Genomic DNA, 14,556 nt, shown 5'->3' on the forward strand with positions numbered 1-14,556 from the left:
TAAGTTTCCTTCGGAATACATTTTTTTTCTTGGAATGCTTATTTAGTATTTTCTTCTGGTGTATTTTTTTAAAATTTATTTAGGTACATATATTTTTTTTCAAATTTTGTTGTTGCTATAGTTTTTTACTGTGGCAAGTTTTTGTGCTATTTTTTTTTTTAATTTTTTAGTAATATTTTTATTTGCCTTTTATTATACAATTATTTGCATCAACTTGTTGTTGCTGTTTATCGTCGTTCATTGTTTTGTTCGTAGACCAAAAGAGAGTAAGAGAAAAAGAGAGTATATTTATTTGACACATTGCACATGTTGTTTGGATGTGTGTGTTTTTCGTATCTGACATCAGCGACAACAATAACAAAGCAACGTGCGCCCGCAAAAGCAAAAACAAAATCGAAAACAAAAAAAAAGAAAGAAAGGCAACAAGAAAAAGCAAACCAGTAAACGTAAACACGTCAGCTCAGCCAAGTCATTGAACACAAAAAAAAAGCGAGAGAGTAAGAAAAAACCGGCTAGTAGTAAACGCAATTACAGTGCGAAAGGAAAGAGATGGCGAGAGGCAGGAAAATGGGGAGCAAGAGAGAGAGAGTCGTTTGCGTGGCAGCCTTTTGGTTGTGGCAAAAAAAAAGGCAAGCAAACTGACACGTGAGCTTACGAAAGAGAATTTCTAAAGAGAAAGTAAAAGAGAGCGAGTGGTATTCAAAGAGTGCAAGCTGCGCTGTTAAGAGAGTGTCAAAAGAAATACACAATATTTTTTAATTTCATTAAATTTGCTTTAAATCAAATCGAAAATAAAAGAAATGATAGGAAATAATAGTAATTAATTAAAAATATTTTGAAAAAACCAAAATACAAAATATTCATACGTATTTTCATAAGAGAAAGCAGATAGTAATATAAAATGACAGAGGCTTAAAACTTAATAGCCAAACAAAAAAATTCTGTAAAATAAAACACATCTAAAAACAACAAATACAACATACTTAAAATTATCGTCAAATTTACGAAATCTAAAAAAACATGTCAAAATGATTTGCTTCTCTTAAAGCTGAGCAAAAGAGAAAGCGAGAGAGGCACATGCACATGTGCACTTTGCATTTGCAATGACAACACCCCAAAATGCACACACGCGAATGTTTTTGTTTTTGTGTCGCGTGATTGAGGCAAATCCGAAATAGCGGTATAGACAACGCAGCGATAACACGAGCACACACATACTCAACTCACCTTCCCCTACTCTCCCACGCTCTCTTTGAACCACCCACTCGGTCTCCCGCTCTCTCTTAGCTGTGTAAAATGTCCATCTCGCTCGCACTCGCTGCCATTGCCCGCCGCTTATTATTGTAGGTCATAAATGCATGCACATGACTGCACTTGGACTGAGCGAGAGGGGAACACAGAGTTGGGGCCCGGGAGAGCCTGTGTTAGTGTGTGTGGTTGTGTTTTGGGGCTACGTGTACAAGTTAAATGCGCTTCTTGAATTTTTTCGTGTTCTCAAAACCCGCATATGAATCATGCTGACAACAAAATAAATTATACCAGATAAAATGTTATGCATAATGCTGTGGGAATTCTGGAGAATACGGATAGGGGTACGGAACTCCTAGTTTACTTCTAGGAAATAATACATATCAACTTGAAATGATTTTCGTATAGAAATTTGAGTTGTGTTTAGTAAAGAAAGTTTGTATTTAAATCCTATCCTGTTCAAATTCCGTTTGTTATAAATTAAACTTAAAAATATAATTTTGATATTTGAAAATAAGATAAAATATCGTTTTAACTTTTTGAATATATTATTTAAATCTGGATAACAAATTTATCACAACAATGAATGTGATAAATTCATATTTTTATTCTGGGCAAAAAAATACAAACTTTTTTTTGACTATTTTCCCCTTTATTCCCATTTATTATTGACAAATCCTTTTAGTTTTCAAATTGAACTTTTTATTTGAAATTATTTTTTTTAGGTTGTAGAGAATTCATAAATTCTGCAATGTCCGCTTCAAACTGCTCTGCTTTTTCCCTTATCCCTGCTGCTTCCTCTTCTTCAACCGCTGTCATAATCAAAGCTAACGCTCTGTAATTAACAGTGTGTCTGTCGGTAAAGAAGGGAAAAGGGGGAAAGCACGGAGCTGAAAGAGAGTGGGTGGCAGAGAGTGGGCGTGAAGGGGTCGGAGCCAGGGAGAAAGAGAGAGAGACTTTTGTTTTGCTTGTGTGGCTTTCGTAAAACGTTTGTTATTGGTATTAATGGCAAAAGCAAAATCTCTTTTCTCGCTCCGATTTGTCTCCTCTCTCTCTTCCTCTTTAAATTTTTGTTTCTTCATTAACTTTAAATATAAATTCATATAAAATACAAAGTTTTCATAGAAATATAAATTTTAAATTCCATATTAAGGAATAAGTTACAAATTGATAACAATAGAAAACTGGGAAATAAATTGGAAGTGGTGTCAACGTGACGTATGCGCAATGTAAAATGCAGTGGGAGAAAAAGAGAAAATGGGGAAAAGAGAGAACGGCAAGCAATAGAGATGAATACAGCTACTGCACTTTGTTATTGTTTTTCATGCGTCTCAGTTAATTAATTTTCATTTTACGCCTGATCATGGTCAATGTCTCTCTTTATCTTCCCTTTATTTATTTACTCTTCTCATTTTTTTCCATTTCGGAATTTTAGTATTTTGTTTTTTGCTTTATTTAAAATTTTTGTACCGATTTAATAATTTGTTTAATTCTTTTATTATTTTAACTTCATGTATTCATACATACATACATATGTACATGTACATTTCAAAATTTCTTAAGTTCATAAAACAAACCCAAGAACTCCGAACAAAGAACTGCATTTCCCATGGCATCAAAACTGAACTGATAAGTAAAAATTGAAAATCTAGAAATTGCGACAAAGAAGTCAAAAAAGGAAATTGATAAAAAAGGCAACTATGTATGTACATAATTAAGGTAGTCCATTATTGTTTTCCAAAGATTAGAACAAATTCGATAATTGTAAAAACTAAAAAGAATGAAAAGGACCGATAGTGGAAACATAAATTTAATGGACAAAATTCTGTGGGTTGCGATAAAAGAAAATGTTTTACTTCTTAATAAGATATATTTTACATACACATGTATGTACATATAACAACAATGCATTCATTCTTTTAAAAGCACATTTTCTAGGTTACAACATTAATTCTATAATCTATAGTCGAGGCTAAACAATATTTTTTTTTAAATAAATTAACCTAAATAAAGGGGGAAATAAATGTGCTTATCCAAATTTCGTCCAAATCTTGACAAATTTCAATAAATTAGATTACCATCGATTTCCTCTCTTAACAAAAGATAAGAGCACCTTACAATTCGCAAACACTTTTCAACTTGTTCTTCTTGCACCAAAATAAACAAGGAGGGCAGAAAAATAAAGAAATGCCAGCGAAGAAATAAGAAAATGAACTCGATAAAGTGGCAAACTGGTTGAACGTGCCAAATTCCAATTAGTTGGGCACTTTAGTGGCTCCCCACTGTCCTTACTCCACGGTAACCCCCTATCCCTATCCAACCATTTAAAAAAAAACATGGCCCAAAGACAGTTTGTCTTGAAAGCCAAGTTTACTGTAAACTTTTTTAGTTTTGCTCTGTTTGGCCTGGCTTATGCTACCCTAGTTTTTGGGGTATATATAATAAAAGGTTTTATTAGAATAATCTTTTAAATTAGCTTTTTTAATAAATTATTATAAACTATTTTTGTGGTAGGTTTACTAGAATAAAGTGAGTAACATTATATTTCTTGAATTTCAAAGTTTTTGACAAATTTGTTTAATTATTTTTCTATACTTTGGTTTTATTCCAGAATTAAAGGGTAAATTTATTATATTGCCAAACTACACACTTTGTATTTGTCTTGTTTTCCTTCAGTTGCAGCTTTTGTTCTTCAGTTTTCGTTTTTATTTTGGCCATGAAAGAAAAAGGGGGAAAATTCTGAATGGTCTTTATCTCCTCCGCCCATTTTTCTTGTTGTCCCCCACCTCCCCTTTTGTTGTTTTTGCTGTCTTATCAACGAGAACAACAACATCAGCATCTAAGACACAGCTTGCTGATTATGCTTCCGTCTATAAATATAAAAAAATGCAACAAAAAATAATTCAAATAAAAAAAAAATAAAAAAAAATAAAGGAAAAGGCAAGAGATGCAGACAATAAAGAAGAAGAAGCTGAAGTAGAAGGAAAAATACGCCCTCATTCAGCTCTCTTTTTCTCTCTTTTATTCCCTTTATCTTTATCTCTCTTTTTTTGCCTGATAAGTGTTTGCATTTTATTTCTTGTCTTTGTTTTTGTTTTGCTTGTGTGTATTTGCAGTTTGTTTAATGGTGTGCGTGTGGATCAGCTGAAGCTAAACCCCGATGCATTCTGATTGGAAAATCACAAAGTGGACTTCATAAATACAGTTTATACTTTATTTAAAATAATAGGTACAGCTTTTTTTTTGAAATCGCCAATGCTAGAAACAAGATAGTAAAATATTTCTCGTAAGGTGTAGTCCATTACAACCTCGCAATAATATCAAAACCCGAAGGAAGTCAAAGAATTCCAAATGCTCCTAGATAGTTATGATTACTTTTTTCAAAACCCCAAAAATGTTGAATAAAGTAAATCAAATGTTATTGTTAATTGTCGATGGCAAACAATTAAATTCAAACATTTTCAAATAGATTGACGTAGCCGATAGACTGTGGGCCTACCCTGCCATATCATGTGCCCGCAATGAAGAAGCATCAGCCGAGACAGCATTTTGAAAGTGAAAAGTTCAAAACAGCTCAAAATGCAACCCCCTCACCCGCAATTAACCCTCATTTTCCACCCCCTCTTAAAGGTTTCGCCACTTTTGAAATTTGTTTGCTGCTAATTAGAGTGCGGCACTCTGATTACACACACACATGTTCACCTTGTGGGAAAAAAGAAAAAAAAAACGAAGATACTTTGTTGATAAAAACAAAGAAACAAGAACAACTTAAAGAGAGAGAAAAGTGTTTGCTCACGTCATGCTAAAACTGTATAAAAAAAAAGACAAAATAAACATAAGGGGGTTAAGCCCTAAGAAGAGAAACATCTACATACATAAGAAGAAACGAAGACACAGAAAATATTATTCGTATAACAAAATTATATTTTGATATGCAATATTCACCTTAAGTCTTAAAATTAGAAAGAAACAAATAAAATTAAATTTGAAATGCTTTTTATACCCTTGTTTTTTATATTCTTGCTTAACGCAGATTTGGTTTTATATTGTAAAGTTTCGGATAGCTACATATGTATGTATGTAGACAACGGTGTTATACAAATGAATATCAAAAATATATTAAACATCTCAAAAATTACTAAAAGGGTTCCGAATTCTTTGGAGTTTTACTATCATAAATATAATTAATTTAACATGATAACCTATTTATTTGATATAAATGTTTAAAACGCCTCGTAAAACAAAGATCATACAAAGAAATGAGGGTGCATTTTTTCTGCACTCATCGTCATCGACATTAGACGTTGGTTCACTTGGATAACCAAAAAGTGGGCGCTGCATTTTACACTTGAACGCTTTTGTCATTCGGGTTAGAGTGCAAAGGGGGAAAATGGGATGGAAAAGTGGGAGGTTGCATATAAAAAGTGGAATGGGAGGTGTGTTGGCTTCCATTTTTTTTCCTCCTTTTGTTTTTTGCTATATGTATATGTATGTATGTGCAAACACTCAGCCTGATTGATTTATGCATGCAAACTACGAGAAAAATAGCATCAACAGCAGAACCAGAATAAGAGGTTTCAAGAAGACAACAAAAAACAGGAGAAGAGCAGCATAAAAACTGTATCAGCTCTTTATATTTTCTTCTTGCGACTTTTGCTATTTTTACCAGGAATTTAATTAAGTTAAGAATCATCTCATCTTTCCGCTTTGCAACGCTTTTTCCGGCCAAGCCCTTTTAATTAGAGTTTGTTATCGATAAGCAGAACTTGATATCGCAAACTGAGCAGCAAATCACGATTATTGATTACTGTTTTTCAATTGGAAGCTTAAACATTTGTTTAATTTGGAACGAACACCTTATAAATTAAACTTTTTAGTCGATGGTATCTTTTTAAATTAATGCTCTGAATCTTCCCAAGTTAAATTAGATCTTGAAATACATTATTTTGAAAAAATATCTTAATTTTCTTTTTGTATATCCTGTGATCACATTTCTTTTATAGATATACATACATATATTTCGTATTTATTTAATTACTGATTAATTCATTCATGGTTCGATAATTTTCGTACTTGGAAAATTATAAACCAAATCGCAATGACGTGGAAAGCCGAAAAATGAAAATGAAATCGAGCCAATTTGTTGCGTTTCCCTCATTCTAGCGTTTCATTACTTCTCTATCTAAATCTCTCACTCTTCTCCATTTTCTATCTGTCGTTCGTATTTTTCAGCGCGTGCTGATTGCATTTATGTCAACGTTCGTTTTCAATGTTAAAAGTCGGACTTAATTTAAAGGGAGGGTGGCAAAAATGCAGGGGCGTTGTAAAAATATATATAAAAAAAAGGGGTTGGGGGGGGGGCTGATATATATATGTGTGGAGAATTAGGGGGCTTAAATATGCATACAACGAAACGAAAATTATGCATGAAAAGTGGCATAAAAGTTGCATTTCATTGCCTCTACGATTCTCCGTATCTCTCTATTTCCCTCTCTTTCTTTCTCTCCATATGCAACAAACATGTCCAAACACGCACACATGCATAAGCTGATTGCATTCGCCAATGTGCATGTGTACGTGCAATGTAAATGGAAAACGCAACAACAACAAAATACATAGCAAGTACAATACACAATACGCCTGGGACAGTGGTTAAAAAAACTACGACTTTATCAGCAAAATATAAGTTCCTAATCAGATTAACATTTTTCAAAATTCTCTTATTTCTAAATTAAGTATGAGTTATCGAAATAAATACATATCTTGTTTAATATCATATCGTTACAAATCTATCCAAAATGAATCGATGTTATTGGCATTATATCGGAGATATTTTAAAAATTGGTTGATATCCTTATCGATTTAAAAATCTGGAAAAAATAAGTTTATTCAGTATATTTAAAGTGAATAAATACCATTTTAAAATCGAACGCCTTAAATATATGTTTCAGCTAATAATGCATGAACAAATAATTTGGAAAACATGGGTATATTAAATAAAATCAAATAGTTTCGTGTGAACAGTTTTACAAGCGTGACCCAATGTGCCGTAGGCCCTCATAGTACCGAAAGCAACAACACGTGAGCAACAACAATCAGACATTGATGATGGGGCAAGCCCATATAATCAAAGTCGGGAGAGTCAGAGTCAGGGCTTAGTGGCTGGGCAATCAGTCAGTCAGTCCGTCAATCAAGCAGCTATATATAGTCTCGAAAACTGCATTCACACACACTATAGAGCCGATCAGAGCGGGACGGTGATACTTTTGGGGGTTGGGGGATAGAAAGAGAGGGCGAATAAGTTGACCTGTCAAGTTCATGCGATATTCATTGCATTCAATTGAAGTCTCGCAATGTAGGAATAATTTTGAGGCAAAAAGCTAAATAATTCAGGCAGAATATGACACTAAATAAATTAAAATGTGCTGCTTAAAAAGCTTATTAAAATGTGCAAGTACCCATTTTAATCAGTAATATTCCACATTGTTTTCGTACTTAAAAGAGCCCCAACACGGATTTCATGACATTTTCATTTGTAATGCTGTGACAAAAATGTAAAATTCTTTTTTTTTCATTTCGATGCTTAAAAACTATGGAAACTTTGGACGGAAATTATAACACTCTGCAAGGGTATAAAAATAAAAAAAATGGAACCAAAAATACAAACCAAGTTGAGAACACAGATTTTTAGAGAATTAAACCACAATTATTTTGACGTATGCCACTTTGAAATCCGATGTCTTTAAGAAAATTTATGGGTTTACAAGTGCAAGATTTGGGTCGGACGGACGGTCGAACAGGACAGGCCAAAACGTACTTACGAAAATGGCTAAATTAACACACCTGGTGATGCTGATCAAGAATATATATACTTTATAGGGTCGAAAATGCGCCCTTCAATGCGTTGCAAGCTTTTGACTGAACTTACAATATCCTCTCCAAGGGTATACAAATGTTGGTGTTTTAAAATACCTCCTTATCGGTTACTTCAACATTTTATTTATTTCTTCCGTTTATGTTATTATTGCAATTCCAAAATTGCAGTTAATAAGCGTTCGACCTTAATACATTTATAAAATAAGTATATTAGAATATACTTATGTATATACAATAGTAATACAATCCTATAATCGTTTGACCTTCATAGTTTTTTGTAATACGTTGTTTATAATTTATATTGACCCTGTTTTATTATGCTTATCTGATATAATAAGCTCAAGCTTGCATTATCTCACAAAATCTTATCTTATTTGTAGTATCTTTAAGATTAAATCGGGAAATCTGTCAAAATTTGTATTTTCTGTTGATTGATTGCTGCGATTACAAAGCTCTCACTTCTGATTGATGTTTAACCCCTTTGACGCCCCTCCCTTTATTTGTTGTATCCTTTTAAAAACCATTTTTTAGCAGGATTTGGAGGGTTTCCGTTTTTTTTTGTTTTTTGGGGATATCTTTGTTGGCTTCTTCAATTTAAATTTCATTTCCCGTTTTTGTTTTTGGTGGCCAAGGGGTTAAGAATGGAAACCAGCTTTCGCCTTCGGGGGTTATCAAAAGTGTTTGGTTACTCCTGTTTTTTGTGTTTGCTTACACTTGTAAATATTTCATGTGCACTTTACTCATTCTCCGTCTCTTTTCCCCATTACAGCTGTCGGAAGAGGAGGAAAAAGAAGAGGAAGCAGAAGAACAGCCAATTTGTAGACGACTCTTCTGACCAGTTCTCTTTGCTTTCGTTTTTCGGCTCACCCTACATTTCTGTTTCTTGGCTAACGTATTTTTATAGACACTCTAACAAGTCAGGTTAAACTAAAGAACCTTAAAGTGCAAGTGGCATTTTTAACAGTAACACCTTTTTTAAAATTCGATTTAAATATATATAGTTTAGTTTTCTATTTCTATAGTATTATTGATATTATTTGTTCTTATATATTGAAATTTCAAATGGGCTATTTTCTCAAATCACCAATTAAAGGGTATTTCGCAAGCTTTGGGCTACCTTTCCTGTCACTCTTGTTTGCTCTTGTTTTTTGTTTATTAATTGAAATTCTCTGGAATGCCAGAAGTTGAAACACTTGCATCGTAACCTGGCACTTATTTCGCCTGCATTTGTTTGGGTTTTATATATGTATGTATGTACATGGAGTCTACTAAAATGAAAGGGCGAACAAAAAGAGAGAGGAAGGGTTGCATTACTCATACGCCACGTTATGCAGCCGCTCACTTTATTTACTTTTTTCTTAGTCCAACGCTTTTTGGCACGCATTTTTTGTGTGATTTGTTGCCAACTGAACTGTTTATGTGTGCTCTTTTATTTTTTGACTCAGTCAGTCGTTATGTGGGCTTATATCAAGGGATTGACGGCTGAAAGGGGATTGACGTGACTGCGGGGGTCGAATGACTAAATTTGAGTTGCACTGGCACCTTGAGTGATAATCATAAAACATCCAAATGTTATACAAATTTCAATTACGTAAAATAGCAAATTAGGTTGCCTTGAAAGCAATCGATAAAGATTTTATTTTGGAAGACCAAAAATAAAATGTAATAGTTTGAGAGTAGTTTTCCCTACTTTTAGCTTACAAAGAAACGGACCTTAATGTGTTCCCATTCTTTTAATTTTAAAGAGTTTCACCATATTGGTATACATTTACTTATTTGCAAACTGGTTAAAACTTACTAAAAAACTTAATATGTTAGCTGGCAGAATAACTAAAACGATTACGAATCAGTTATTAAACGTGAATAAATTGAAGCATGTTTTTTTTTTAGACAATAGTATAAGCCAGTTATTAAACGGGTAAAAATCGGTAAACAGTTCAAATCTAATTAATTATAAATAAAATGAAAACATTCTGATGAATCGGCTGTGAAACGGTTTAGTTTGCTTCCTGTCTCTCCCTAACTTTGCCGTAATATTGCTAAGAGTGCGTTGTTATCCCCGGATGAGCTCACCTCCATTTGCAGTGTCCCTAATTGCCTTTTGACCACATTTAAGCTTTCACCCACAAAACACGTGTGGTTATCCCCAGTTGCATGTTGCAGCATCTTGGCCTTATCCTTTATCCCGAAACCAACTAATTAGCCCTTGGCCCAGGCTGCAAATGCAAATAGATGGCTTTCATAATGCGCTTTCTAATTGCGATGCCATAGAAGGGCCAAGAGGGATGGAAATCAGGGGCTATAAAGCTGGCAGGAATCTCATGCACAACTGTGTTCGCAATAATTAAATTTTAAATTTTACAAAATATCTTTTATAACAAGCAAAACTATTAGTTTTATTGAAATATAGTTTTATTAGTTAAAATTATTAATTTGAATATGCAAAGTTTTTCAATTAAATTTTTAGATTTGAGAGTTGTATATAAGTTTTTTTTTTATTAGAAACTAAAATACAGTAGTAATATTTATTATTTAATTCTTATTGTGTAAAAACAAATCTTACATTAGTTTATAGTTATGTCTACTATTAATATTGGGTTGTAAAAGGGTTGGGAGGGGTGGTGGGGAAATTGGGAGGAAAAGTCATGTAAATCATGAGCGAAAAGGAAGCCCAGGGAAACTTTCTTTTTTTCTCTTTCTCCCTTTCTCTCTCTATCGTTGTGTAAACATGTTGCGGCAACAAATTGTTGCACTGCTATTGTTGTTTTCATTACTTTGTTTCTCCTGTTTTCATTCACTTGTTTGCTCGTCTTCTCTCCTTTGAGCCCGGTTTTTCTCTCCGCCATGTGCTCCCCTTTGCTTTCTCTCTCTCTTCCGCTCACTCTTGGTTGCTGCGCCGTCGCCTTTAAACATTCGTCTTCCGGTTTTTTCCACTTGCAGCTTGTTTCGAAATTTATTTATATCTTCCTGTTTCCTGATACCCTTTAAATATACTTGCAAACTATTTTAATAAAAAACTCAGTTTTCTGGTAAATCCAATTCTTACTAACTAACTTTGAAATAGAAATTATTATTAGTGACCTGAATGGCATTTTCATAAACTTTTCCAAATGTTTTTAAGGACCAAATCTTGAAAATTTCTATACCGAAAATGTATTGCAATTATCTTATTTGTGTCTTTAGTAAGAAGACCCACTTTTTTAAATCATTGCTCTGCCTTTACTATATTTTTAATGTACATATATTTGACTATATTATTTATTTGCTGTTACTTACTTTCTTCTACGTCTTTTGCTCACGCACACTAATACCATAACATCCTGGCATCGCACCTGCGCCTTATTTTTTTGCGTCGCACTTGAACTTTGCACTCTCTTTCGGCATCCTGCTTGGCTCTCTTTGGTCTCTCACCCGGTTTTCTGCAAGCTCTCTTCTCTTTCTGCTCCTTTCTTTTCTTTTTTTTCAAAATCGCCTACGCTGTTTGTCTCAGCTTCTTCTTCCTTTGCCTTGGCTTCGTCTACTCCTTCAACTAGGTTTACCCCTCCTCTTCTTTCCGTTTGGACTTTATTTCCGTTTTGCGCCGACATGCACTTTGAACTCTTTCCCTTTTTATTTGCACCTGCCCCTCCTTTTTCTTCAGACTCCTCCTCTGCATCACCAAAGCTACTAACTTCCGAAGGAAACAAGAAACACCAGAAGGACGAAACGAGGGGTGAAGAATTGAGGAGAGGTGTAAGAAGAATTGTAGAGGGGATGAGAAGAATTGTAGAGAGGTAGAAAGATTCCAGAAGAAGTGGAAGAGCAGAAGAATCGGAGTAAGGGTAAACAAGTTTTAGGACCTTTTCTTGTCCTAGTCCAAGTATATCCAGTTGAAGCTATCACAAAACAAAACAGTAGGAAAGAAGAACAAATGTGCGTCTTCAGTGATTCTCCTATTCCTTCTGATTCTTCCCATCCTTCATATGTATCTTTAGTTGTGGCTTTTCTGTCTTTATCTCTTCGTGCTCATTTAGTTATTCCTGAAATATAAATCGGCTGATTTTTGAGAATATGGTATTCAATAAAAATTAAGTAAGATGGTTGAACTTTAAAGGAATATTAAATGTGTTGAAAGATAATGCATCTGATGTTTTTAAAGATTTGAGAGTACTTAAAAATTTCCTTAAAAAACCCTCAGAAATATTTTGTATAAATTATGGTTGATAACGCAAGAAACTATGAGTCTTTTTCTTGTTCCTGTGCAGAGCAAATTAAAATTTCAGCCAAAAGAATGAAACATTTCCAAATGTCATATAGATCCTATCGGAACAATCAAAAAATAATACAAATAAATTCAACAGACGGATATACTCCGAGAAAGAATTGTTTTTAACAATTTTACAACTACGATTTAGTTTTATAAAATATCATTTATATCCTGAAAAATTTTTCAGAGAGTACAATTTTTTTTAAATGTATATATGTATTTAAAACACTAACTTTTTAAATGCATTAATAATGTTTATTTTAATATATAAGTAACAAACAAAAAAAAATATATACTCTTAAAGGGAAGCAGTAGAATTTCCATATTTATCAGTCAAGTTCGGAGTTCATCTTTTACAGGATTTTTTTGCGGAATAAGGAGGAGGATGCTATGATTCGTTTAAAAAACTCTTCGGAAAGAGGATTTAAGAACAGGACTTCTATTTTTATGGTTTGAGATACCAAATCCGGTGATGAGGTCTTACAACATCCACTGGGGCTCTCCGCAGACGCATTGCCTGACCTTGCGATCCAGATTCTTAATGTCATTTAACAATTCCTGGCACAAATTGTCGTGGGAGGGACATCCTGGGCAAGTTTTACCACCGGGTCCACATGATTTGCAACCGCATGGTTTCGAGGGTTTCGTGGTGCAAGGTTGTGCCGTAGTGGTGGATTTAGTTGTGGGTACTGTGGTGGCTTTAGTTGTTGCTTTAGTTGTTGCTTTAGTTGTTGCTTTAGTTGTTGCTTTAGTTGTTGCTTTAGTTGTTGCTTTAGTTGTCGCTTTAGTTGTCGTTTTTTCAGTGGTGCAAGGTGGTGCTGTGGTGGGGTTTTTCGTGGTGGCTTTAGTTGTTGCTTTAGTTGTCGCTTTAGTGGTCGATTTTTCAGTGGTGCAAGGTGGTGCGGTGGTGGCCTTAGTCGTGGTGGCTGTAGTTGTCGCTTTAGTTGTCGCTTTGGTTGTCGTTTTTTCAGTGGTGCAAGGTGGTGCGGTGGTTGCCTTAGTCGTGGTAGCTTTCTTGGTGGTAGCTTTCTTGGTAGTAGCTTTCTTAGTGGTTACTTTCTTTGTGGTAGCTTTCTCGGTGGTTCTTGCTGTGGTGCCTGGTTTTTTAGTGGTGACGGGCTTGTGGGTTGTAGGTGCATTACAAGCCGGTGGTGCTCCACAAGGCGGTGTTAATTCTTCACAAGGCGTAGACGAACAGCCGATAAGCAGGACGCTCGCTAACCGAAACACAATAACAAAATTAGTCAAAACGTATAATAGTACTTTTAAGTTTGATTACCAATCAGAAAGCCAATGGTAATCTTCATTTTGGTCCTGGCCCGATTCTTTAGCTAGATGGCTTTCCACTGGATGGTGCTGAGCCCCGAACTGAATACTTAACAGGCGATTCCAACCCATTATATATAGTCCCTATGGATCGCGACAAGTGTCCTGGTATAAATAATCATGGCTTGTTCAAATAAAGCCAGTTTCCAATAATAGACTAGAAAAAAGTGCTATTTGCCTTAAATATTAATGCTACACGTGCGCTTTAAGAACAGTAAAATTTATTTTTATTGCCCTTTGTTTAAAGAGATGTTTTAATTACAGTGAACCTGTAATGTAAGACAGTCACATAAGAAACTTCATGTAATTGGCATGAGACTTAAGTGTTTTGAAGACAATCTGGGTAGAGCTTTGGGACTTTTCATACATACATACATTAGTCTTCAATCTAAAATTATATTGAAATCCTAATTTGTAATTCTTTAGGATCATTCCTGAATTTTTAAAAACACAATTTGTACTAGATTTTCAATTAATATATTAATAATTTTTATGTTGCGACCTTTCATATATGTATGCAATGCTTTTTACCGAAAAGTTACAACAATTAAACACTTAATATTCTAATGAAATTCTAAACATTGTTTTATTTTAAGTTCTTCCTCCCGAGAGCTGCACTACAATAAAATAATATACGAAATTGTTAATTTTGACCTAGAAATGCGAACGCACAAAAGCCGAAACAAAACGCAGATGATAAAACAGTGGGGCAGATAGCAGAATGATGAATGAGGATGGGGGAGGAGGAGGATGGAAATGGGAGAGGAGACAAAAACGCAGAGACCCAAAAAAGTACAATGAACCCTCCGACAATTGCTGTTGTTGTTAGTGCTGCTGCGTCGGCAACATTGTTGCTGCCC

General features: G+C 34.3%; 2 protein-coding genes across 2 annotated transcripts in view; one reads left to right on the forward strand and one right to left on the reverse strand.

The window, feature by feature from the left end:
- The window catches only part of LOC108039342 (uncharacterized protein DDB_G0271670), a 43,468-nt gene that overhangs the window by 9,443 nt on the left and 19,469 nt on the right, over positions 1–14,556 (forward strand). The window lies entirely within an intron of this gene.
- Positions 12,851–13,891, reverse strand: LOC108039345 (salivary glue protein Sgs-3-like). The gene is made up of 2 exons (XM_017116318.1): positions 13,650–13,891; positions 12,851–13,587 (listed from the first exon to the last, which is right to left on the reverse strand). Exons 1-2 carry the CDS (start codon positions 13,675–13,677, stop codon positions 12,851–12,853), a joined length of 765 nt encoding a protein of 254 aa, XP_016971807.1. The 5' UTR covers positions 13,678–13,891.

This window comes from Drosophila rhopaloa, unplaced genomic scaffold (assembly GCF_018152115.1).
Source record: "Drosophila rhopaloa isolate 14029-0021.01 unplaced genomic scaffold, ASM1815211v1 contig_3, whole genome shotgun sequence".
NCBI lineage: Eukaryota > Metazoa > Arthropoda > Insecta > Diptera > Drosophilidae > Drosophila > Drosophila rhopaloa.

Coding starts and splice junctions, on each gene's coding strand:
- LOC108039345 (XM_017116318.1), bottom strand. CDS start 13,677: ATGAAGATTACCATTGGCTTTCTGATTG. Junction 13,588..13,649: donor TACCATTGGCTTTCTGATTG/GTAATCAAACTT, acceptor TGTTTCGGTTAG/CGAGCGTCCTGCTTATCGGC.